At 42.8% G+C, this 26,752-nt stretch overlaps 1 protein-coding gene across 4 annotated transcripts in view; it reads left to right on the forward strand.

Annotated features, from left to right (window-relative positions):
* Positions 1 to 26,752, forward strand: part of birc6 (baculoviral IAP repeat containing 6) — a 123,018-nt gene that overhangs the window by 38,707 nt on the left and 57,559 nt on the right. For 2 of the 4 annotated variants that reach the window (XM_041948215.1, XM_041948216.1), the window contains exons 35-60: positions 167 to 382; positions 475 to 658; positions 2,689 to 2,892; positions 3,335 to 3,468; positions 4,264 to 4,417; positions 4,523 to 4,639; positions 4,830 to 4,990; positions 6,387 to 6,513; positions 6,659 to 6,769; positions 7,431 to 7,689; positions 7,805 to 8,376; positions 9,086 to 9,261; positions 9,366 to 9,462; positions 10,059 to 10,253; positions 10,372 to 10,572; positions 10,742 to 11,021; positions 11,114 to 11,370; positions 13,171 to 13,279; positions 13,583 to 13,819; positions 14,380 to 15,241; positions 15,483 to 15,626; positions 17,719 to 17,848; positions 18,941 to 19,072; positions 20,242 to 20,403; positions 20,554 to 20,727; positions 26,173 to 26,396. In XM_041948215.1, coding sequence (XP_041804149.1) covers positions 167 to 382; positions 475 to 658; positions 2,689 to 2,892; positions 3,335 to 3,468; positions 4,264 to 4,417; positions 4,523 to 4,639; positions 4,830 to 4,990; positions 6,387 to 6,513; positions 6,659 to 6,769; positions 7,431 to 7,689; positions 7,805 to 8,376; positions 9,086 to 9,261; positions 9,366 to 9,462; positions 10,059 to 10,253; positions 10,372 to 10,572; positions 10,742 to 11,021; positions 11,114 to 11,370; positions 13,171 to 13,279; positions 13,583 to 13,819; positions 14,380 to 15,241; positions 15,483 to 15,626; positions 17,719 to 17,848; positions 18,941 to 19,072; positions 20,242 to 20,403; positions 20,554 to 20,727; positions 26,173 to 26,396 — 5,619 coding nt within the window. The remainder of the gene's footprint in view (positions 1 to 166; positions 383 to 474; positions 659 to 2,688; positions 2,893 to 3,334; positions 3,469 to 4,263; positions 4,418 to 4,522; positions 4,640 to 4,829; positions 4,991 to 6,386; positions 6,514 to 6,658; positions 6,770 to 7,430; positions 7,690 to 7,804; positions 8,377 to 9,085; positions 9,262 to 9,365; positions 9,463 to 10,058; positions 10,254 to 10,371; positions 10,573 to 10,741; positions 11,022 to 11,113; positions 11,371 to 13,170; positions 13,280 to 13,582; positions 13,820 to 14,379; positions 15,242 to 15,482; positions 15,627 to 17,718; positions 17,849 to 18,940; positions 19,073 to 20,241; positions 20,404 to 20,553; positions 20,728 to 26,172; positions 26,397 to 26,752) is intronic. The other 2 variants (XM_041948217.1, XM_041948219.1) reach the window with 2 other exon arrangements.

Raw genomic sequence — 26,752 nt, forward strand, 5'->3', positions numbered from 1 at the left:
TATATACTTGCTTCTTTAGCTGTTCAATAATATGGCACGCAGTGGAATGTACAGTAAATTGAGTGGTGCTTGAAAGTGGTGTTGATTTGGAAAAGAAATCCTAGTAGCTGCTGTAATACGGTCTATTGATATCTAATATTTCCATTTACTACCCTCCCTCTTCCAGCACTTTAAAGACCTGATCCGTCTGCGGCGGACGGCCGAATGGCCCCGCTCCACGTTGGACACTGAGTCCACAACAGCCAAAGAAGCCCCAGAAGTAGAACCCCTACCCTTCACTCTGTCCCATGAACGCTGCATCTCTGTGGTGCAGAAGCTGGCCCTTTTCCTCCTCTCCATGGACTTCACCTGCCACGCTGACCTGCTACTCTTTGTCTGCAAGGTATTCACCTGATGCTTCTGCATGGACTTCTTAGATTCTGTTATCTCTAAAACCGAAAAATTGATAAATGCTTTTTTTTTTAACCCCCTCAGGTCCTTGCAAGGATAGCCAATGCCACGAGACCCACAATCCACCTGTGTGAGGTGGTGTCTGAGCAGCAGCTGGAGCGTCTGCTGCTCCTGCTTGTGGGAACTGACTTCAACCGGGGGGACATCTCCTGGGGAGGTGCTTGGGCACAGTATTCCCTCACATGTATGCTACAGGACATCCTGGCAGGTGTGTTCAGTTTGCTTGATAAACAGTGTGTTTGTATGGACTGTATGTGTTTGATCAGCTCGAAAAATATTTAGCCCGACCCAAATTGTTGCTTGTCTTTCAGTCTGGTTTTAGAGCAGCATATTCGACTGAAACTTCTCTTATTAATGTTTTTGAAAGTTAGATCAAAGTTCAATAGAGGAAATTATATTGGTCTTTCTTGCATGATTTGCAGATAGTATGCTAGCTGCTGTTAAGCACAACCTTCTGTTGTATGCTAATGATTCTGCATTGGTGATATCTGGGAAAGATATCTGTAACATTGACCTTAGTCTCTTTTACATCCTAAGCAAAACAAAAACAAGAGGGACATTTAGATTTAGGTTATTTATGCAGATGTAGATTTGCTTTTCATGAGCCATGCTAGCATTATGGCTGTTGGGATAGTAATGTCTGTCTGGACAGTAGTGCCAGTTAGCAATTGTTAGTATGCTAACATGCTAAAATGACATAGTGACCATTATCCAGTACCTGCTAAACATCAGCATGGTGACATTGTCTTTGTGAGCATGTAAGCATTCTGATGTTAGCATTTAGCTCAAAGCACTGCTGTGCCAAAGTGTATCCTCACATAGGCATTAGCATGGCTGTCGACGTGATTTTAATATTCCTGAACAATAACCCTTGTATTCTGTTGTACATCATCAGCCTGGACTGGCGCACTGCTGCATTGGCCTTAGTTGTTTTTAGTAATTTGTTAATTACAAAATTCAAATATTTGACTTTCATGAAGTTTAATTGCTTTATTCATTAGTGGCTCGAGCTGTAATCTTGTAATCTCTCGCGTTTTTTCTTCTTATTTTTCATATTCCGTCAGAATTTGGGTGCGTAACTAGTCCCGCAGCATTGAGAAAACCCTCGCAAACTATATATCAAAGCGTGCCGCTCGATCGGGATTGGTGTGCTATGTACTTACAGGATTCGATAATAATTCGCAAAGTTATTCGCAAAAAAAAAAATCCCATAACAAATGAATGGGAAATGTCCTCAAATTTCAGCCTTTTTCAAGTTTCCGCTGCCTCACCATACTTTCTCCTAGAGACTTCATTCAAACTAACGTAGATAATTTTGTCGGCTCAAAATGAACCTTGGCTCTCTTTTTGATATTTCTTACGGTTTTTGATCCCTGACCATCTGAAGAACATAGTTTCTCAAAAAATGCTCAGAATTTCTGCCCCAGAGTGGATGACATCATAAGTTAGTTAGTTAGAGTGAAAGAGCCAGTGAGAAATCGCCTGAAACTTTTGTTTTAAATTGCCATAAACTCCAAACGGTGAATAGGAGACACATAATTTTTGGATCCGTTTGTAGACAAACATCTGTTCTCACCTCTGATTTCAATTTTAAAGGGTTAGCCCCCACCAAATTTACATAAAGAGGGATTTTGCACCAGCTGCCCTGCTCTGCTGCTCCATGTAAGGTGTGCTCCAACACACCTGATTCAAATGCTCAGCTCGTTACTGGGCTCTGCTGAGGCCTGATAACGAGCCATTCATTTGAATCAGGTGTGCTGGAGCAGGGATACATCTAAAACATGCAGGGCAGTGGTACTCCAGGACCAGGCTTGAGAAACAGTGGTATAGATAACACCAGCAGCCCCCTTGTGCCACCGTCAAAATTTCGGCGGCGGCGGAATTGTCTAGTTTGATATTATTATCTAAAGATGTATTAAATAGTGGATCACTTCTTTTAGTATAATTAGTGATATTGCCCTATTGTTGTAGATGAATTAGATACTTAAATCATTACTAAGCTTTTGATATTTCAACTAAAACCTGCCTTACAGCAGAGCTTCCCAAAGTTTCTTTAAATAACTCACTATGACTATGAAAACTCCAAATCATTTTCACTTTTTAGGTGCAATCATTGACCTTGAGAAAGGCCGCTGTTGCTCAATGTCTTTTAATGTTAGGCCTTGATTAAAGAGAGCAGTTTAGTTGTGGACTACTACGAGTGTTTGTAATTAAGTGTAAACTTTGTTGTCCTCTCAGGTGAACTGCTGTCTCCAGGCTCTTTGGACGTCATGGATGAGGTGGTGGTGGGCGAGGAAGCAGGGGTATCGTCCTCCTCTGCGGGGGCTGATTCGGATGACTCCCTGCCCCAGCCGGCACCCATTCCCCTGGTAGAGAGCATTGACGAGGCCCTGGTGCCTGATATCATCGCAGGTACTACTGGGACCTCCTCAGTATTCCAAAGTGCGTGGGTAGCCCGTCCATTCTCCACACTTTCCATAACACCACACAGCTGTTGATATGAACCCACACTTTTATGATCACTGCTTGTGTGGTAAAATGTTCTCCTCTTTTCTGCATAGCTTCATGATTACTGTTTCCACACTATGGTTTCATTTTTAGTATCATTGATTTATTATACATTTATTAGAATTATAAGGGTATTTGTTATTTGGAGTGTGATATCAAACATGTGGATTAGATTTTTTCCTATTTGCACACCATCATGTGTTTTCCTTATCTAACTGTGTTCCCATACAAAAACACTGCATCTGGTAAAAGAGCTCATAGCTTTAAGATTAGCATGAAACTTGCCTTTTAACATGCTAAAGAGGAGTTTCACTTGCTTTTGTGTTTTCCTAGTGTGCCTACTTGGCAATATTAAAGCTGTTTTCATTATCCAAAGGTGCGCCACCTCTGTCATCTTTGGAAAAAGATAAAGACATAGACTTTGACTTGCTACAAGACCTGATGGATGTTGATATTGATCCTTTAGATATTGATTTGGAAAAAGATCCACTCGCTGCCAAAGTGTTCAAGGTATGTTGATAATGGCATCCTATTCTTCTCTTTTATTATCTCCATGAACTGTCATGACTCTTCAGTTAATTGCTGAGTTGGTAAATGCAGCATTATACTTGCTGACTGATATGAACAGCCATGTAGCTACATGTATGATGCATTACTAGAGCAACTGAGAGAGGGAAAAAATCCGATTTTGAGACTGAAATAATTGTTCAGTATGGTAGAAAAGACTGTAATTACAATTTTTGTATAGAAGGGCAGTATATTGCTTGATGTATATTTACAGGAAAAATAATGGAACATTTCAAGATTAAAGATGTAGATTATAAAATTATTATTTTATTGCATTAACACGTATTTGTCCAAAAAAATAGAATGTTTTAAGAATAGTTATTTCAAAATTGCATTAGTTGAAGATTAAGTAGAATTTTTATGAGAATGCCTCAATAATATGAAATATATACTACTGCAAAAACTGTTGATGAAAGTAACTGAAGTAAGGAGAACAAATTAATTGAAATGAATGAGTTTTCTGTCAATAGACAGTCTGCTCATTAGACTTTTTTTTTAAATATTTAGAAAATGATAACCTAATGATAACCTTTATATTGGCTAAATTGGTAAAGTGATGTCTGCTTTCTTCAGGCTATTTTTGAATTCATGTAATCAGGAAATGCAACTTATTACTTTTTACAGTGAGCAACAAAATCAGTTTAAAAGCAAATATAGAAATACACCTGCTGACAATACCGTGACTGTTATCCTTTACATTCATGTTTCTCATCCCATCCTTCTCATGTCCGTTCTCAGCCTATAAGCAGCACCTGGTATGACTACTGGGGTGCTGACTATGGAACATACGGTTACAACCCATACATTGGAGGGGTTGGTATCCCAGTGTCCAAACCTCCAGTTGCTGCTGAAAAGACTGGCTCACAGGGTCTGTCAGTCTCCGTGTCACAGGGTGAGTACAGGCTGGATTTTATGGCTCGTCTTGACCTCTCTAAATAATAATAATTTTTGATGTCTGTCCATCTGACCTTAAACCTTTTGCCTCTGTGTTCCACAGCACTGGATGCCCGGCTAGAGGTGGGCTTGGAGCAGCAGGCTGAACTCATGCTCAAAATGATGGCAACTCTACAGGCTGATTCCATTCTGCAGGCCCTCACTTCAAGCTCATCCACAGGTAACCAAACAAAACCAAAGAAAGCAGGATATAATCATTGAAAAAAAACAACTGCTCATCAATAACTGACATCAAGTGCTCAATAACCCAGAGACAAAATGTTATTTTCAGTATGTCATTCCCTGTTGGAATTTGTATTGGCAGTCTATATGTATCATCCTGTAAGACTTGCTTGTTGTCTGGCTTTCAGTGAGCCAGGCCTCCAATGGGACTGATGACTCCCTGCTGAGGGCTCTCCATGGAGGAGGCTCTCCTCCAGGCAGCAGCCTGATGGTCCAGCCATCCTCCATCCCCATGTTGAGTGCTTGCTTCAACAAGCTCTTCTCCATGCTGCAGGTCCACCATGTACAGGTCAGCACAGTATAGCATTGGCACCTAATGTGTAAATGTGTTCAATTCTTCAGTGGAATATGTGCAGAAGACCCTGTAGAAAAGGGATGGGGAGACCAGGCCAGACTAAACTATTGAACACACATATTCCACTAATCTCTGCGATGGCTGAACTGCTTCACTTTGGCGAGGCGTCTGATGTCAGATTGTAGTGATGATGATGATGATGATGATGATGATGATGATGATGATGATGATGCTACTACTCCCAGCTGGTTTCCAAGGCTTGGGTCAGTCATTCTTGAGCAGAACAGAGTTTTTGCAAAAGTCCGTTTTTAAAAGAGCTGCTCACAGCAGCAGGTTGTTGCTTTGCAGCTCAGTGATTTCATGTTTTAGGTTGTCACATCAGCTGGTTCCACATTAAACAGCAAATATGTTCAGTTCCTTTTGTTTACTTTTCATGTCCTGAAACCTCTCACCAAATGTCTGAAGGATTTTCACACTCAGCAGCAGATTCAGATGTCAGCAGGTTTTTGTTCTTGCAGAGCAGGAACATGTTCAGTGTTTCCTCTTTCCAGCTGCCACAGCTTTAATTTCACTTCAAATGGTTTCACATTTGAAAGCAGAGAGCTGAGAAGCTGCTGCAGCTTGAGGTTCAGCTCAGAGGTTCTTGGTAATGTTCACCATGAAGGCCAAATCACACTGACACTTGCCATCATTGAGTTTCCACGTCAGCTTTTCCTTCATCTCTATGAATTATTCCAGACAAACTGACACTTTGGAACAGTTTTACTTTGTCTGGTTCTAGCAGCTCCACAGCAGCAACAAGTTGCTCACTTTCTCACTCACACTCAAGTTTTCATCAAGGTTTCATCAGCTTCAGCTTTTTAGCTATTAGCTCGCTCACTAAAAAACCTGCCTGCATAACACTGCCTCTGTTAGAATGTGGTCTTGTCAAAGCTTCTTATTGGGCATCCAAACTCCTGCTAACTTTATGTATTTGTCCTTTCAACTCATCCAGGCTAGCATATTTGTAGCTGTAGTGACAGGAGAGATTGGCCTTTTTCATCACTGGCTTGTCTTTTAGTTAAACTTGACAAACTTGTATATCTCATAGAAAGCGCAACACTCCACATCATTTTGTTCTCTTGACATTCTGCATGGTGCATTGACGTGACATCATCAGCCAATGTGTGTGTTGTGTCGAGGGACCACTCAATTTTCTTTTTCTGCTAAAAAAAAGTTGCTGTCTACACAGTTTGTTATTATTTCTGACTTGCTCTTTTGTATTTATGAATTGCCTTGTGTGCTGGACCCGGAGGCTGGAGGTTCCCCACCCCTGTTGTAGCCTCAACTTGGTGCCATTTGAAGTATTAGCCAGAACAAAGAGAGTGAAAAACCTTGTCTTGTCTTACAGCTGGAGTCCCTGCTGCAACTGTGGTTAACACTCAGTCTCAACACATGCTCTGGCGCTAGTGAAGAGAGTGGATCAGACATCTTCCTATTCAATGCCAGCCGAGTGCCCACCATCCCACTCAACCAAGGTCAGGACTGCACCAAAACCACGCTTCTCAACACTTCTGACAGAGCTGTAGAAGAAGAGTCTGTTGCGTTCCTCTGCACACTGGCTATTTTTTTTAATTGCAATGTTTTTAAACATGTATTCTGTGTGTGTTTGTGTGTGTCCAGCATCCATCAGCAGTTTCCTGACAGTGCTGGCGTGGTACCCCAACACCTCCCTCAGAACGTGGTGTCTCGTGCTGCACTCTCTCACCCTGATGACGAACATGCCAGCCTGTGGTCAGTCAACTCCACTTTTAGATTAGATTAGATAAGACTTTATTAATCTCACAATGGAGAAATTCACTCTTACAGAAGCTCTTCGGGGGGGGGGGTAGTCAGATAGTCATGCTCTCAGTCTGCCTCTCGAACAGATAATTTCTATTTTGTGTACTGTGTCTTTTTGAAACTTATACATGTCTTTATTGGTTGTTTAAGATTTGATTTTCCAGCATCTGTTTTTCAATAATGCATGGATGGTCCTCAGCATTCAAGTCTAAATTTTCTTAATGCCAGAATGTCCTTGAATGAAAACATGCCCCTGCTCAAAAATAAATTGCCACAAGACAATAACATACAGTCACTTTGACCAACAAAGGACAACTTCAATTGATATGTCAGACAAGTTTTAAGTCTCTGCAAGTTGATTGTCCTGAAATAATTGGAAACCAACGGCTGTGTGGAAGTTTGAAATTCAGCCTTTGAAAATAGTCAGCAGTCAACAACACAACTGTGGAAGGTGAAAGAGGATCTGAATAATTTTTGCCATCTCTATATAAGGAAATAGCTCAGTATAGTCTTTCTTGATGAGCATGTTTTTTGCCCTCATAATACTTTGGTTGATACTTATCAATTGTCTGTTGTTCAGTGACTTATAGAAAACCTCTGCTTGAACTTCCAGCCTCCAGTAATGGGATGAGCTCTCAGGAAAGCACAGCACAGCAGATGGTGTCTGATCCGACCCTGGTTCATGTCCTGGTGCGCTTCCTGTCCAGCAGCAGCACCAATGGGACGAGCCAGCACAGCTCTCAGGTGGGACCTACCACCACCCAGGCCATGCACGAGTTTTTGAGCCGCCTGCAGGTCCACCTGTCCTCTACCTGTCCACAGATGTTCAGCGAGTTCCTGCTCAAACTCATGCATATTTTGTCTACTGAGAGGTATTTGCATGTTACAGCATAATCAGTAGTTTTGACAGTAATCACAAATGAGAAATTTCAGTAGATAATACTATGAGTGATCCTGGGCCACTAACTGTTCTTCCAAACCCTTTAGGGGTCCATTCCAGTCAGGCCAGGGTCCGCTGGATGCCCAGGTGAAGCTGCTGGAGTTCACTCTAGAGCAAAACTTTGAGGTGGTGTCGGTGGCCACCATCTCCTCCGTCATCGAGTCCATCACTTTCTTGGTTCACCACTACATCACCTGCTCTGACAAACTGGTTTCCCGCAGTGGCTCAGACAGTTCTGTGGGAGCTCGGGCTTGTTTTGGTGGCCTGTTTGCCAACATTATCCGGCCAGGGGACGCAAAGGCTGTCTGTGGAGAAACGACGCGTGACCAGCTGATGTTTGACCTCCTCAAGCTGGTCACCGTGCTGGTGCAGCTGCCTCTGTCCGGAGACAGAGAATTCAGTGGTCGCCTGCCGCCGGCCGGCAGCGGAGCAGCTGACAGCAGCGTGTCGGACGAGGAGAAGGTCTGTGGCAGCAAAGAAAGCGTGGCCGGTGGATCCGCGTCCAGTCAGGGTCCTCCTGCAGGTGTGGCCGACCTTGTGCTGGCCAATCAGCAAATTATGAGCCAGATCTTGTCTGCACTGGGCCAGTGCAACAGCAGTGCCATGGCCATGATCATTGGTAAGATGAATGCAAAGAGAAATATCAAGAGTGTCAGAGTCTTTCATCTCCTTGTTTTGGTTTGCCGCCCACAACTTTATGGTTTCGGTTCTCTGTCACTGGTCTCATCAACCTCATTTCCAGCAACAGCAGCAGGGTAGCTTTCTTAGAATTTAGCAGCCGAGAACCAGATTAAAGATGAGTAAGACCAGATAAAGGAGACCAAAAAAGAGCAAAAAGGAAAATAAGGTATTTTTTTATAGTCATCAAATGGACATGATTCCAAATAAATGCTAAAAGAGAAATTATTGTCAGAGTGCTGCTTTGAATATGGGAATATGTTAAATAATATCAATAAGTTTTTCTGAATGAGAAGAAGAATTGGCCACAAGTGAGAAATGTAAAAACATGGCATAACTGTAGCACAAGAGTCATACAGTTGGCAAACTGACTCAGCATTGTCCGATATACAGCAATATTCAGCTAAAATATTAGCCACCATAAGCTACTGTTCTTACCAGATCATGTAGCATCAAAACCCCTGAGTGTATTGAGTTGTATAAAAGTGTGTTTTTTTGCTTTTAAACCAAACTTTTATAGATAGAAGAATATGTCAAAATGTATCTTGTTGGTGAATTGCTGCCTTCATGAACCAAAGAACACAGTAATTCAAACATTGAGAGGATAAATCTCTTCTACTGTGAGCTGACGTCCTCTCTCTGTTCCACAGGAGCCAGTGGCCTCCACCTAACCAAACATGAGAACTTCCATGGCGGTCTGGATGCCATCTCAGTGGGGGACGGCCTCTTCACCATCCTCACCACCCTCAGCAAGAGGGCCACCTCAGTCCAGGTCATGTTACAGCCCATCCTCACATACATGGCCTGTGGTTATATGGGCAGACAGGTGAGCATCAGACGGTGTTGTATCAGTTTTGACATTAGAATATGTGTTGAACAAATGTACAATCCAGACTTTTAATGGGTGTTTTTTTAATTGACATTTTGTAGGGGTCTCTTTCCACCTGTCAGCTGTCAGAGCCTCTTCTGTGGTTCATCTTGCGAGTGTTGGACACCAGCGAGGCTCTCAAGGCCTTCCATGACATGGGTGGGTATATACATAACACTTAATGTTGTCCACTTACCCAACTTTACCTAGCCGAACCTTTAGATTCAGTGTGCCTTTACACTGTTTGACAACAACGATGGTGTTTTTTGTTTATTGTGTGTCACGCTGCTCGAGACGGGTTTAATAAAATCTGTAGGATATCAGTTTGATGCATGCCAGAGTGTGCCAAAAATGCATAGTGCATCATAGTGTTATGATGGAAGCAGAAAATTGTATATGAGAGCAGTGGTATGTCAGTAGCTCAGGTAATCCAGCAGCAGTCATATGTTTTGAAACCGCAGCAAAACAGTCATCAACTTTGGCAACAATTGCTTTCTCTGCAAGGTTTTCTTCTTTGCCTTCAGTAAGTCCTTCAAACTTCTTTATTGTTTTTTGCTTTTGGTTGTGTGCATGTTTTTCCTCCCTTTTCCGCTTATTCAAAAATGCCAACATTGTATTCTGTGTCATTTCATGTGCCATTGTGGATTTATCTCACAGTGTAATCTGCAGCTGCAGTTTTGAGCTGACAACCAAAAATGTGATGGAAATCGAGGCACCAGTACATAACATAGTCTAACTTTCTTGTTTTTCATCAGGTGGTGTGCAGTTGATCTGTAATAACATGGTGACCAGCACCCGGGCCATTGTGAATACAGCACGCAGTATGGTGTCCACCATCATGAAGTTCTTAGATTCAGGTCCTGGAAAGGCAGCAGATGGCAACCTGAAGGCCAGGGTGATGACATCAGAGCCAGACAATGCAGAGGGACTCCACAACTTTGCTCCTTTAGGTGCTTTCAGTTGTTTTTGACTCTGCTAGATCCTATGGGACAATATTTTTGCTGTGATAAAACTTCAAACCATCATACATCAGCATTTTTCTAATTCGAAATGTTCATTCCTTCACAGGCACCATCACATCCAGCAGCCCCACAGCGCAGCCAGCAGAGGTCCTCCTCCAAGCCACGCCACCACACCGCCGGGCCCGCTCTGCAGCCTGGTCATACATCTTCTTGCCAGAAGAGGCCTGGTGTGATCTCACCATCCACCTCCCCGCTGCCGTGCTGCTGAAGGAGCTCCACATCCAGCCACATCTTGCCTCTCTCGCTAGTGAGTAGCACCCAATTTCATATTGAAAGCAAATTAAAGTAGTTTAACATAGTTTGGAATTTTTTGTGAAGTGTATATTCCAGCACTATTTTTTTTCCATCTCAGTTGAATGAAAACTCAGCTGTTATTGCTGTATGTTTTGCTGTGTCCTCTCCCTCCTCCCAACTAGCCTGCCCATCCTCGGTCTCGGTGGAAATCAGTGCTGATGGGGTCAACATGTTGCCGCTCTCCACACCAGTCATCACCAGCGGCCTGACATACATAAAGATCCAGTTGGTGAAGGCAGAGGTTGCGTCGGCTGTTTGCCTGAGGTTGCACCGGCCTCGTGACGCCAGCACCCTGGGTCTATCTCAGATCAAACTCTTGGGACTGACGGCATTCGGTAACACCTCCTCTGCAACCGTTAACAACCCCTTCCTGCCTTCTGAGGACCAGGTCTCTAAAACTAGGTATCAAAAACTTGTCCTGGATTGAGAGTATGTGTATGTGTATTTGTATTGGACGTGGATGTTGTGGTAACCTTTTCCATCTGCCTGTACAGCATCGGGTGGCTGCGTCTTCTCCACCATTGCCTGACCCATGTCAGTGACCTGGAGTCCATGATGGCCAGTGCTGCAGCACCTACCGCCAACTTGCTGCAGACCTGTGCCGCACTGCTTATGTCACCTTACTGCGGGATGCACTCACCCAACATCGAAGCTGTGCTGGTCAAGATCGGCTTGCAGTCCACTCGTATAGGACTCAAACTCATTGACATTCTGCTGAGGAACTGTGCCGCCTCTGGGACTGATCCTGGCAGTGAGTCACACACAGCTGCATCGCTGCTGAGTGTTAATCATAGGCAGCAGATTTACAGGACCTTAAACACATCACACTTAAAATATCCAAGTTTATTCCCTTAGGAGGTCATTAAATTAGGTTGTTAACCTGAAAGACAAGGGCACATTTTAGATGTTGTTTCTCCCAGTAGGTTGTAAAAGTGTTTTTGTACTGCAAGGCCTGACAAACAGTTTGAATGATGGTTAGGTTTTCTTTTACAGGTCTCTCATTTCCTTTTAATTTTGCAGATTGATGGAATTTGATAAATAGGAACACCATTCAGTTAGTACACTTTCAGTTGATTAATTCTACTGAATTGAACCATGGAAATGAAATAGACTTCACAGCAGCTGAACATGCAAAAATGAGAAGAGAGTTTCCACTAATATATGAATAATAGTTGAATATTTACATCGGTTTAAATCAAGCCTTTCCTTCAAGGAAATTGTTGTTTTCACAATAATTATTGCCAAAATAGTTTGCAGTCAGATCAGTCTTAATATTGCTGGTTGCTCGATGAAGTATTAACAAATGTTTTTCAGGAAGTCTCTCTCAGTTTGCACTGAAAGTACCTTTCAGTGCAAACAAAATCTCTTTGGGGATGCTTCTGTGTGCATTCATTAATATTGAGACTGATCTGACTCCATAAAATAGTTTTAGTTTTAGGAAAGAACAATTTTCTCGGATATGGCTCAGAAAATATTCAGACATCACTGACTCGTAAAATATAATGTTTCCGGATAGTTTCATGCAGACTCCAATCAAATTATTGGTCTTTGCAGTAGCTGGTTATCACGAAGTTAATTAAAGCAGCATAAATGAAGTGGTCTTGCCAGCTGAAAGAGCAACATCTCTTCTGAAGTTGGGCGCGGCCTGAAAACTGAGAACAGAACTTGTCCTGTTTCTGTGTCATTAACCGGAGTGGTCCTGGTCATTTTGAGACCCAAACCTGACCCAAGACTTTATTTTTGCTTTGTTTTTTTTTGTTTTTTTTAATCAATTTCTGACTATTAGCTTGCTAGACTAATGCTTGCAATGCCGACACTCTGTGTCTCTTCCCAATGAGCATTTTCTGTCTGTTTGCAACACATGACCTACATAGACACAAATGATTGGCACACTGAGAAAGAGAGAAATTTCTGAATTAATTATATTCAGTAGCCACACCTGACCAAGCCTGAACCTGGGTCTCGACAAAGCTTTGGTATCTGTGAAGATTCCCAGTCATCCAAGTCATTATCCAAGAAGGGCAGCCGGACTTGGTTGTAGATACTCAGAAATGTTTTGCCTCTTCTCTAAGGGGTCGTCAGATCTAACTGACTGTTGGAGAGTCCCAGGTTTTTACCCTCAGTGGGACAGTTATCAATGTCATTCATGTCACCTTGGTCATTAGCACTTCTGGCTGTTGTCATAGCAGTTGTCGGAGCCTGGAGCTCCAACGGCCCAAGTGGTATTAATGACCTTGATAACAGCCCCACATACCAGTCAAAACTGAGTAAGCCTCTTGAATGAGAGGCAAAACGTTTTCAAGTAAGTCCAGATGCCCTTGATCCAGCCCTTCTTGGAAGAGAAAGTTTTGGGTTTCTGCTTGTAAGTTGATTCCCCCAAACAAACGTACAAGCACTGTATACTGTGGCAAGGCCTCTTTCAAATACATGTAATGTAATGAGTCAGGTAGCAAAGGGTAGTTCACAAGGGCTCAGAAGTCATCTGGATAAACTTGTTGACTATCTAGCATGATAGCGACCCACATTTTAGTCTTTACTTCTGTCTTTGTAGATTTGAACAGTCCTCTGCTGTTTGGACGACTAAACGGCCTCTCCTCAGACTCCACCATTGACATTCTCTACCAGCTGGGCACCACACAGGATTCTGGGACCAAAGACAGGTACACCAACATCCTGTTTTTACCTTGACTCAAACTGTCCTTAAGCTCCCCTCGATAAGATTAACAGTCAGTGAGAAACTGTCTGAGAATCTGTCAAGGTGATTTTCCAGACAGACTCACAAGCTGAGAGTAAAAAGTGTCCTTACACTCTCCTTGTCATCTTTTACCGTCATTTGGTTGTTTGTTGCATATAAATTCCACTGTGACGCACCTGACACTAAGGGACTGAGGACATGATGCTGTGTTTTCCAGACCAAACAATAAGTTATTTATCAAAGCTCATCCTGAATTTTAACCCTCCAGGATCCAGGCACTTCTCCAGTGGGTCCATGACTCTTCACGGGTGGCCGCCCACAAGATGAGCAGCCCCATTGGATACGCTGCCGCCAGTGCCTGCTCGTCCTCTGCTTCATCGAGGGAGTATGGCCTCCTTATGCCTTCGCCGTCCCACCTCCACTGTGTGGCAGCCATCCTGTGGCACAGCTACGAGCTGCCTGTTGACTACGACCTGCCTGCACTGCTCAACAGAGAGCTCTTTGAGTCAGTCATAGTATTTTCCTATATTGAAGAGACCATACATATGTATTTGCATCTAATTTCATCTCAATTTGCCCACCTCTTACTGAGACGAACAATCCAATTTCCTGCCCGCAAGCAGGCAAAAAGCCAGAATGGTGTGTAATATTGAGCCTGTTTCACACATTTCAAGGCTGAACTCAAATATTTATCTACAACAGATGTGTGTTGACATTAATGGTTTTTGTTGGAGGTTTTTCATTTTCTTGTACATACAGTGCTCTTAAGTAACACAGAGCCACACAAACATTCCCACAGGTGCTTTTTAAGGGGAAAAGGAGTAGATTTTGGTGAGAGTCATTTCCCATATTTGACCCTGCTGATGGCAGGAACGTGCTTTTACTTAAATATTACGCGTAGAAATATGAATGTAAATGAATATTGCACAAATCTGAGTCTGTGGATGCTTAAATATTATTTTCCCTTCTTACTTGCCATGAAGATGTTGATTTTGCAGCAGTTAGTGGACAAACAACATAGATTCATGACTGATCATTGATGTCATTCATTTTCCTTCCCTCCAGGCTGCTGTACAACTGGTCCATGTCATTGCCGTGCAACATTGTGCTGAAGAAAGCCGTGGACAGCCTGCTGTGCTCCATGTGTCACATCCACCCCAGCTACTTCTCCCTGCTCATGTCCTGGATGGGGATCGTCTCCGTGCCCAGCACCAGTCACTCTCAAGCCCAGCACCACCGTCTCTCCATGACTGATGATGGCAAAAAGCAGCACGACGCCAACACCAATGCTGCAGGACTTACCGACGATTCCAAGCATGCGAGACCCCCCATTAATCTGTCAGAGTCCCAGTTAACCACACTGGCAGCTGCCTCCCAGTCTCCAGGAGCCATAGAGCAGCTGCTGGACTCGGGTTTACCCTCACTTCTGGTTCGCAGCCTGGCCCAGTTCTGTGTTGGCCTCCTAGCCAGTGCCGACCTGCCTCTGCCTGCTGCTCAGGCCGAGAGACGACACCACCATCACCACTACCACTCATCCTCCTCATCCTCGCACAGTCGGCCGCCTCTGGCTGCAGAGCTGGCCGCTCCCGTGCTGCGGTTCCTGACAGAAGTAGGCAACAGTCACGCCATGAAAGACTGGTTGGGAGGGCCAGAGGTCAATCCTCTGTGGACGGCACTGCTTTTCCTGCTGTGCCACTCCAGTGCCAGCGCTGGTGCGAGTGCAGGCTGTCAGCCTCTGGCCTCTGGATCTTCAGCGGGTCCCCCTCCATCCCAGCCTCAGCCTCCGGGGTCACGCTTCTCCCTGGCATCTTCTGGGCAGGCAGGAGGACTCACCACGCAGCAGAGGACAGCTCTGGAGAATGCCACCGTGGCCTTCTTTCTTCAGTGTATCTCCTGCCACCCAAACAACCAGCGACTCATGGCACAGGTTAGTTCTTACCTGCCGCTGTGTTGGGAGAATGGTAAAGACTAAAGCTGTCACTTTCTCTGAGACACCAGGAGTTGAGTTTTGACATCTCAGAAATAGAATTGATTATCTAATAAGTCATTTTGGAGACTTGTTTTTCAACCCAACAAAGCCATATTATTTAAAATGATACTATTAGTCATGTTTTGAAAACATGCAAGATTTGTCATTTGGATATTTCATCTGGATTTTCTGGCTGCAGGTCCTGTGTGAGCTCTTCCAGTCTGCACCCCAGCGAGGCAACGTGCCAATCTCTGGAAACATCTCGGGCTTCATTCGAAGGCTTTTCCTGCAGCTCATGCTGGAGGATGAGAAGGTGTCAGTCTTCCTGCAGTCTCCATGTCCGGTGGGTAGCTTTCTCTCTTGTTCAATATCTCCTCTTTCTCCTTTGCTGATGGAAGAGAAAAATGTCCACTAAATCAATTCTGACTATGTACAGCCTGGCTCTACCACTTGTGTGGAGGCAGACTCTTAAACTGTTTTTGTTTTCTGTTACAAATCTGACAAGAGCTGCGTTAACCAGTTATCTTCTATCAAGTTATATGCAGAGACATTTGCATGTATCTTCAGAGTACTGTAATTCCTGCCTTCGTGTCATCAGAAATGTAAGGGGATGTTGTCTGTCATGAACAATACACCCCTGATGTAAATCCAGAAGAAAAAATTGCTCTTGCTCCATTATTAATCTCTCCCGCCTTTCCAACTCTTTCATCGTGCCATCAAGTAATGAAGAATGTTTTTATCATCCATTATTTTATGGTGTGGTGTGAGTCCATGACAGATGTAGTGTTCAGTTGTATCCACAAGAGGACAGCGCAGCAATATAAAGCAGAGGCCCCCTTTCCTATCCCAGTGACTCAGGCTGCTAACTGCCAAGTATAACGTGTCCTCACTGACACCTAAATGCTCCATATTTTACACAGCACAATGATTGGTTGTCAGAACAGCTATGTAAGGTGTGTGTGTGTGCATGTGTGTGCCATTCGAAAAGTCTACTCACACACAGCAATAATGGAGAACATTGACATTATTAATGCCCTTTGTAAACGCTCACACACTCAGAACATGCAAGAACCTCCATTGACTGTGTACATCAGCCGATGAGACAAATTCCGAAGCCGAACCCCACGAGGCCACAGGTGCAGATTACATCCCCAGATGGTCCCTCAAGACACGTGCCACAGAACTGGCCGATGTTTTCTCCTCCATCCACCTGCTTTAAAACCACCACCCCAGTCCCCCAAAGGAGCCCAGTTACTTGTCTGAATGACAACAGGCCAGTTGCACTCACTCACAATCATAATGAAGTGCTTTGACAGAGTGATTCTGGCCCATATCCAGAGTTAATACACTGGAGTCACTGGACCCTCAACATGATGCGTACTGCCCCAACAGATCCACTGTGCACACTATCTCTGCAGCTCACATAGCCCTCTTCCACCTGGAATACAAACATGCTTACATCAGAATGCTCTTCATCGATTAAAGCTCAGCCTTTAATACAGTCCTCCCTCACAAACTCACAAACAAACTGTTCAACCTTGGACTGAACCCCCACACTGAGACTGGCTGTTAGATTTCCTCACTGGCAGACTGCAGTCTGTCTGAATTGGAAATTTAACCTTCAACAATGTGATGATGAACACTGGCTCCCCACATGGATGTGTCCTCAGCCCCATGCTCTGCCCACTATTCACCTTTGACTGTGTCGCCTCACACGAGGACAACGCTAACATCTGCTGACAACACCAAAGTCATTGGTCTGATCACTGGGGTGTGGAATCAGCAAACAGGAGAGAGTTGGCATGATGTGACAACAACAAGCTCTCTCGTATCACAGATAAGACCAAGAAGATGATAATGGACATGAGGGATGAAATGACAGCTCATCAGTTGCTGACAGTCTGTGAGTTGGAGTTGGAGAGCAGCTTCATGACCTCACCTGGAAATGTAAGGAGACTTCCAAAGGAGACTGAGGAAATTAAGCATGTCACTGAGGATTCTCAGAAGCTTCTGTAGTTGCATCATAGAGATCAATTTGACCAGCTGCATTACTGTTGTATGGAAACAGCATCACCATGTAGTGCAAATGACTGCAGAGAGTGGTAAAGACTGTCGAGAACACTGCAGGACATCTACCACCAGAGAGTCCAATGAAGAGCCTGCAGCATCATCATATTGTATTTGGCAGTAGGAATGTTTTCACTCATGCCACTGGGCTCATCTTGTCTTTTGTTTTTTCCAGATTCAGTTTGATTTTTAAGGTTGACTGGTCCATGTTTGCCTAAATATAGACCAATATCAGTCCCAGATATTGTCATGACGTGCTCAGTACTTTGTAATTACTCAAATTTATTGTAGCTAAGCCGATTGTTATATTTTGTGACATGCTAACACAAAACTGTTTTTTTTTTTTCTCTCTCTCTCTCTCTTTTCAGTTATACAAAGGACGCATCAATGCCACCAGCCACATGATCCAGCATCCCATGTATGGAGCAGGCCACAAGTACCGCACCCTCCATCTGCCCATCTCCACCACACTGGCAGAAGTCCTGGACAGGGTGTCTGGTATGTTTCAATACAGGAAACTTGAACCCCATGCAACAATGAGCTGCAAAACACATCACAACATAAAACAGGATTTGGATTTGTGCTCTGACCAGTGTGGATGTTACAACTGATAGAAAAATCAGCTACTTGTACATGAATAAGAGCAACACGTCTTGTGAGAAGGCACATTAATTCCATCAGCAACAGTTTAGGGCAGGCTTTTATTTTATGAACTTTTGGTAATAATTTGAAATTGTTTCAAATAAAGAGAGAGAGATGGCATATTTCCACACAGAACACATTGTTGACTCAAATTGCGGTTCATTGAATCAGTATTCCAGGCCAGCAGTTCCCAAGCTGGGATAAATACATATCCGAGGGGTCCCAGTCTGCAAGCAACAAAGTTTTGCATTACCGCCACAATCCTAATTCTTAAACATTTGATGACTTCATGTCCCAGCCTCTCAAAGATGGACAGCTTCGAGTTTAACTTGCATGAAGGATGGGGGGGCATATTTGATAGAATGATGCAAAGTACAACCTAAATTGTTTTCATCCTTCACTCTGACGTAACTTTAATCAAGGGATGAATGATTAGACGCTAGTTTTTAGACCATATTAACTGCAATCTTAATTATAACCCTAAATAACAATGTTCTCCATAATAATTGTATTATGTAATAATTAACAATGACTCGTCAACTCTGTGGCTTAGTCATGTGCCCTTGTGGTTTAATGCTGGACATTCTCTTGCCATCAAGGTCAGCAGTGCAGCACTGATGCTTTGAGTTGCAGTATTACTTGTTAGCTTTTAGCCAGCTATGTACATGATGAATGGCTCACCTCTTGGGACCTTGAACAGCTGATAGAAGGCTTGATACACTACGACTGTTAAAGGGCTGTGTGGGGGTTTGTGTGTGTGTGTCTGGCTGTGAGAGTGAATTACAGGTATAAATAATATACCTAGAGTTCTATTACCACACAGACTTTCTGCAAAAATATCTACTTTTTTAAGATCGTCAGTACATATTTTTTAACGGAACATAAATAAATCCAGGTGATGTCAAAATAAGCATATGTTACTCATCTGAATTCTATTCATCCAAACAGATACGCCTAGCATTACAGCCAAGCTGATCAATGAGCAGAAGGAGGACAAGGAGAAGAAGAATCATGAGGAGAAGGAGAAGATGAAAGCAGACAGCGGCTTCCAGGACAACTACAGTGTTGTTGTGGCCTCAGGTGCTTACTCCTACATGAATAGTATGCTGATAAGGGAATTGTGTAGATTATTAACTCACAAATACAAAACACTAAAATATAGTGAGTGCTATTTGAAAGTGATTGTAATGCTTTTCAAAAGAAAAAATGTATTTCAAAATAAGTTCTATAGAACAGTATGTGCTGATGCTGCACAAATTAACCATGTTAAATTTGCAATCTCTGGTTTATTTTTAAAGAGAGTGATTAATGCCAGATGCTAAGAAACTGGCATTTGGACAGCCTGGACATTAAACAAAATGCCCACTTATTGACTTTCTGACCTTGTTCTGTGCAAAAACACATTCAAGTTTAGCTGAAGTTAATGTTGGCCTTCAGCAGCAGAGTTAGTCAAATCAGGTGAGTGTCTTCAGAAAGTCTTTTTAGGACAGAATTCCCTCTTCAGCACACTAGCACAATGACAGCTTGGACCGGAGTGCATCACACTGTGTGTATGCAAATTAACCCTCAAAAATATTCACAGCGGTTAATCAGCTAACAATTAACCATTAACATATACATAAATACACACATAACATCACACAACATTCATATTGTACAAAGCAATTCAAAGTGCTTTACATAAAAACAAAACAGAAAGAAAGTATGCAAAAGACAGATAATGCCAGTTGATGATGTGCCTCTACTTGGATTTTTTTTTTCGTGGCATAAATGCCTAAGAATTTGATATTGTGCCATCAATGCAGATTGTGACTAACAGTTATTTTTAAATCTATCTGGCACAGAGTTTAGGAGCCCTTAAGGAGAAGTTAATTAACGCTACACTAACATCAGCACATCCATAATATGGGCTATGTCCAGATAAAGGTTTTTTTTTTTCTAACCCTAATTCTGAATCTATGCTTCAACATTGTGCACCTAAAGAGCACGTTTGAAATTTGTGACTTATTGAGAAATCTATTGACAAAGAAAGTCTGACTTTGGTTTTCCTGTTAAAGTTTCATGTGGATTTTCCACTAAATCCTGTTTTTTTTTATTAATAGACTGGTATTATTACTGGTGTTTAACTGTGTACGTCTCCCATGATGTGTTTCAGAGACCTGACAAACACATGGCAGTGTTTTTGTATTAGTTGATGTAATACTGTATTCTGTAGTCTAACAGGCCACATTGTCTGCCTCTGCCATCAGGCTTGAAGTCTCAATCGAAGCGAGCTCTTTCAACCCCTCCCCGACCTCCCTCAAGGAGAGGTCGCGTGATGAGTGACAAGTTGACTGCTTCGTCTGGTGGGGACCCTTCAGCCAAAACCATCAGTGTGCCTGTCTTCCACCTCTACCACAAACTGCTTCCAGGTACTTCATATACAAGTGCAAGGTTAACATGCCCACTCAAATGTGGCTGGAGGACATTGAAATGTTTGAGTCAAACACTTTAACTAAGCAGCTAAAGTTCATGTGTATCAGTGAAGTGAATTTTTGCGTTGGCCCTGTCCTCCCCTCCAGGTCAACCACTACCACCTGAGATGACTCTGGCCCAGCTACTGACACTCCTGTATGACCGCAAGCTACCACAGGGCTACCAGTCAATCAACCTGACAGTCAAACTTGGCTCCAAGGTCATCTCTGACCCCGGCCTTTCCAAAACAGACTCCTTCAAGAGGCTACGCACTGAGAAAGGTACTAAAACTAAAAAATTAGAGTCTGTGTTTGACTTAAGATTTGGTTGTTTAGTTCAGCTCAAGGTTCACTTGCTTGGTTGACAGTGGACTAACAACCTCCTTTTCAAAGTAGCCTAGGCAGTCCTGAGCCAAACAGGCATACACATTAGAGCTGATTTGATTTTGGCTAGGTTTGGTGTGAAACTGATGATATTCCACTGTCTAAAAGCATAATATTCAATGTTCTAGCTGTTGGGCTCTTAACATTTAATTTATGAATCCTTAATATTATGAAGGACTCGGTCTAGAGCCGCTCTGTATGAAAAATGCCCTGATATCACTTCTGTTATGTTTTAACTTGACTTAATTTGACAAGAGTCCTGCTCGTGGCCACCAGCTGAGGCACCACTCAGCATGTGGTGGAATTTTGCCACTGTTCACTAATCCATCAGCTGCTGGCCCAGTTATGGTCCATTGATTGGGCATTCTCTGTCGTTATTCCATTGTAAAATCATCTGAATGGAAGAGAGGAGGAGATAAAGGCACAGTGGTGATTTTAAGACCACTTTTGTAACTGAAAATTATGTGACGAGACAGGGCTTTCAAACTTAAAATGCACATGCATTTTAAATGGGTTTGCTGCAGTAAAATCCAGTTCCGTGGCTATTACTCTTCTCCTGCACCAAGATTTAATGGAGATGTACTCTGGTCAGGCCTGGGCTATTTTCTGGGCTTCTTTGAAGTCTAAAAGTTTGTGGAGTGCTTTTCAGCACAAACTGTTAAATCTTACTTACCTTTGGAGCCCTCAGGGGATCAAAGCTCTTTCACCAGAAGTTGCTTTTGCACAATATTCATGGGATTTTTAGATGTTAATGCAGCTTTAATGCATGTACAATGGCATTTAAAAAGATGTGGTACCAAGGATGCTGCGCTGAATATTTTGGCTCAAGGTATTATGTTAATCGTGTAATTTGTAGCCATTTACACTGTCTTATAGAGATAATGCACACATAATGACGGACTGTTGGTGTAAGACACTTGTTTACACCTGCAATTAACATGCATCTTAGGTGAGCTGATCACAAGTGTACAGCTCAAGTACGTCAGTTCACACCCGGCATTACAAATATCTCACCACATGCATCACGTGTGTAGATTGACCACTTCATCTCACTTCTTGGCTTTACATACAAATAGACAGGTACATCATTTTGCAGAGGACGTCAGTTAAGTAGGCAGTCTTTCAGTGCGGCCCAGCACACATTCGCATACACACTGCTCAAAGAATGTGACCATATGTGGCTCAGATTACCTCCAAATGTGGTCTGAGCGATCAGATCTCAGTGCGTTCACACCTGTAGCTGCCTACTTGTGATCGGACCCCTCAGGATGCATTGGGATGCATTTAATGCCAGGTGTAAACAGCCTTACAGCTTGATTTCACCATGCTGTTGGACTTGATCGCAGCCATTCCAGACAATACTTGTGATTCAACCAGCCACAGCATATTTCGGAAGTGTCCCAGACACAGCTCTCAACATAGCATCTCAGCATAAAGAATCTGGTCAAATTTCAAAATAAAACCCCCTGTGCAGACTCCTGATTGTAAATCAACAACAAACACAATTAAAATGGATGTAAAAAAGTGTTTGACTGCACAGGCTATTTACTTGTGGTAGTATCACAAGCATCAGTGGAAAAATAACCAAATTAGCAAAATCTAAGCAAGTCAACACAATAGGGCAGGCGAAACACTCTGGGATATGAAGCCGGGTGGAGGATGGAACAAAACACTGTGTCACAGCTGGAGCTGGTGGAAGCCGTGCCCGGTGGAGTTGAGTCATGACAGGTTGTTGCTGGGATCAAACTGCTGACCCTCCTTTAGCCAGAGGGCAGCACTGTCGGTCCATAGAGGTGGTGACTGTAGGACCGGTTATATTTAGCTATCTTTTCTGCAGGCTCCAGGGTCAGACTCAGGTCAGAATATTTTTTAACATCAATGCCTTGTTTTGATGATCTCAGCACTGATGAATCTGCAGAACTGCTCAGATATCTTTTGTCCATTGGCCATGTCCTGTCCACAATCTGAAGTTTCCATTTTAAAACTGTAGCCTCATTTGTTCGGATGACTTTTATGATGGATTGTTGGGTCAGTCATTATCATAGACATCCTACTTTGAAGGACAAAATTGAATGTATCAGTAGCCTTTTTTTGTCCTCCTTTTTTTCCCCTTTTGCCTCCTTTGCATTTTGAAGTTTATCAGTAGACCTTTTATATTGAACACATTTTGACTTGTAATGCCGAAAGTGCAAATGTAAGTCATAACATTAAAGATGGCTCTAATATAGTTTATTCTAGTATTCCAGTAAACCATATAACCAGCAACCAAACTCTGGCATTTCCACTTCTTCACATATTATCAGAGTGTCCAAGGCTTATTTGGAAGATTCTGAGATTTACAGTAGTTTCGTATATTCCTGTTAGGCATAGCAACTGTAAATTTTAAATCAACGTGTTCTACACCTGTGTTGTTGCTACGACACTTTAGGTCCAGCTTTTTCTACATCAAAGCCTGTTTACAGGTGGAGTGCCACTAGTTTTGAGATTGAAAGCTTCATGAAGTCGTTCCAAAGGGAGCTGTGTGAAATCTGTCCAACTGCCTCAAGTGATCCCACTTCTGGGGTTTTTTGAGTTGGAAAGAGCTGAGCTGACCGGACCTCTGTAGCCCGCTTTTCATCTCTGCTTGAGGCTGCATTAACTACTAGCATAACACATTTGAACTGTCGACCCTCACCCTTCATGTTGCATTGTTGATAACGTAGACACCAAGTTTAAACAAGGAAGAAGACTGTGTGGAGCAAAATGAATGATATCTCTGTTTTCTCTGCATGGATTTGGATTTATTTTTTCCCCTTTTCTTTGAACTGTCCATTGTGAGTTGAACAATGTAATGAAAGTTCAATGCCATCTCAGTGGAGTACCACCCACTCTGCCAGGTAGTGTTTATCAAGTGAAACACCACGAACATCAGCATCATTGGAACAGCAGCTCCAAATCCTGTCATACAAACGTACAAAGTGAGTCTTGATGGAGTTCAAGTTCTAAAGTTCTGTTTTCCTTGCACTTAGCCATAGGGCTCTTGAAGTTCAACAGAATGCAATGTACATTAAACACTTAACGGTTAACATCTGGGCCACCTGGAACACTAACTTTCAAGAATCTTGTAAGGGTCTTCATTTCCACTGTATTTTATATAGCGGGACATTTCAGGTATATTTCATTAAAATGGTCATAGTGGGACCAGCAAAGTAATTCTTATGTACAGTTTGGTATGCGAGTGAGGTTAAAAGTGTTGGGACAGACTGTTGTTGTCAGCAAAAGAAAAAGTTACCTCTGTGCTTGTTCTCATTGGCCAGTGAGACAAAAGTCCAGAGCAGTTGAGCTTGCTTATTTTTGTGGGGGATATCGATGCTTACAGATACTTAACTTCACCCACAGTGCCTACAGCCCTCCATGAAAGATGACGTTTACGTCGAGTTGTATCACTCTCCTTTCTACAGGCTGCAGGAAGCAGCCCAGCAACCCCATGTTGTTCTTCAACCTTGACATTCCCAAAATGAGACAGTACTGATTTGCCACTTCCCGTCCAATGAACTCTAATAAACTCCCCCATTCTTAAATGTGGCTGCTGTCCAGACACTAACCACTTGATGAGGTCAGTCATTGTCTTTATTTAACCAATATGTCCTTCCTGTCTGTGGCTGCTGAATTCAGATAGCCTCATTACATGAGCTATAGAGATTAGACCCAGCAGCACAGAAAGGCTAGCAAATAACACAGATTAGTGGCCCAGTGGAGTCTCTCCCTGATCCAGACTTTGCACCAGAGATCTCTTTTTCAAAGTGAATTCACCGTCGGCTGAATATGTTTTATAAAGCTGCTCCAGTTGTTTTGAAAAAATGCATATAAATATATATCTAAAATATATCTCATTCTGTTGCATCAATTTTGGTCCTTTGTTTTTCTGTCAAGCGTGAGTCCAACAATGTTGTACGAGTTCAGTTCTGAATGGGTGGAGTACTTTTCTGTATAGGCCAAGGGCTACTAGTAGGAAGTCTTTGTCGTCTTTGTGGAACCTTATTTTCTTTCCATGCAAACAGTCAGTCTCTTCTAAAGAGCTCAGCTGTTGAGTCATTTGCCTCCATGGTTTTGCTTGCATTTGAAAGAGCAAAATCCAATGGTGGAAGTACTGTTTAATTATTCCTCAGGCAAGATGCCAAATGACCCTCTTGTCCTTGCCCTCCTGAAAACAGGAGCATTCTCTAATCCTGTTTCGGAAGTTCAGACACGTTAATCTCTGTTAGAAACCCTTTTATTCACAATCCCAGTCACTTTTTAATTCATCACCAAGAGAATGTGTAGGATAGAAAAAAGATCCCAGTGGAGAGCTATGAATCATCTGTCTGATTTTCTCCTCTACAAGAGATGACGAGTGATTTTTTTTTTTCAGATGACCTATCAGTCGACCAGAGCTTTAGAATCATAAATCTGCAAGGCTGTGCCATCACAGTAAAAAGATGGCAGGTTCGTCCTGGTGGAGGTGGGGTGTGTGTTATGCCTTTCAACCTTTGTCTCATTTTGACCGTCTGACATTGTCTTCAGTGCCGTTTTATAAGTGTAAACAAGGGCGTTAGGTTGGTGTTTAATTTTCTCCATTTTGATCAGCACATAGCACATCCAAGGTTAAAGCACCCTCAGCTGCACACATTAAAGGCCTGTTGATGAATGAAGAGCCACTGATGGAGATGGTCTGTGGTGATTGGTAGCTATGGTTGGGTTTTTTCTCCTCCTCCAGCTCAGTGGTTGCTTGAGTGGAAGAGAAATAGACTGAAGCAAAGAAGTGCTTTGCTCAGTACAGGGAGAAGAAATATGAATAATAAATAACATAAAAGACTTAATACAGACAGTATCACCAACACTGAAAAATTTCAGGGTGAGACAAACCACACTAAAGAAGGCAAGGAAAAACCACTGGATCTGGTATTTTAAAATGTATTCAGGACTTATTACCCCGAACCTCATTTTGTCTTCTACATCACACCCCTTGTTCTCAATGTCACATGTCAGTTAAACAACCAAATACCAAACACATACTGCTGGAATCAACCTAACTTAGGCTCTCCAGTGAAAAACAGTGAAACATCTACTTCTACGATATGCAAATCTGCAAAGAACGAACTAAATATATATCCAGAACTATTGGGACAAAACTTCCTCAGTGGCGGTAACTAAATCAGACAGTGAAAGAAGCCAACAACAGAAAAACAACAAAAATCAAAACATGCCACTGAACCGTGTTGATCTGACACTGGCCATGTGTGAATACTGAGAAGATACTTCTCCTCACAAATTTCAAACAAATACAGTGTCCAATATGTCAGACAGTGCATGAACATACAACAGGTCCTCTCTTTGCTCTCCTTGCAGTGGATCACTGTGATATGCTGAACAGCTGTCCTGAGGACGAACCAATGACGCCCAGTGAAGACTGTCTGGACGCCGCCACCGATGAGTCCCTGCTGGAGACCAACCCCATCCAGTCACCGCTGCAGGTCTTTGCAGGCATGGGCGGCCTGGCCCTCATCGCCGAGAGGCTGCCCATGCTCTACCCTGATGTCATTCAGCAGGTGAGACTCAAAGCCTGTTACAGACAGAGGCATATGCATGGACCAAGTATGTAGGTCAAGTAGAGCTAAGATCTGTACATTGTAAAACATGTTCAAGTCTTAGAAATTCTTTTTGTTAGAGCAAAATATATTAAAATGTTGTGTTTTAATTCATGCCTTGGGGAATCTTCAGGGTTTTTTTTTTCTGGAATAAATAAATCGATTTCTCAAACAGAGTGCCGCTCGAACCCTCCAGGTTTGGTCAATATCCTTCATACACACCAAATTCTTCTCCTCCACAATTTGAATTAGAGAAGGCATTTTTAAACTGATGCTCATTTTCATAGTTAAGAATTGCTTGTATCTGGGCTTTTATC

Source organism: Chelmon rostratus, chromosome 11, assembly GCF_017976325.1.
Source record: "Chelmon rostratus isolate fCheRos1 chromosome 11, fCheRos1.pri, whole genome shotgun sequence".
In the NCBI taxonomy this organism is placed as follows: domain Eukaryota; kingdom Metazoa; phylum Chordata; class Actinopteri; order Chaetodontiformes; family Chaetodontidae; genus Chelmon; species Chelmon rostratus.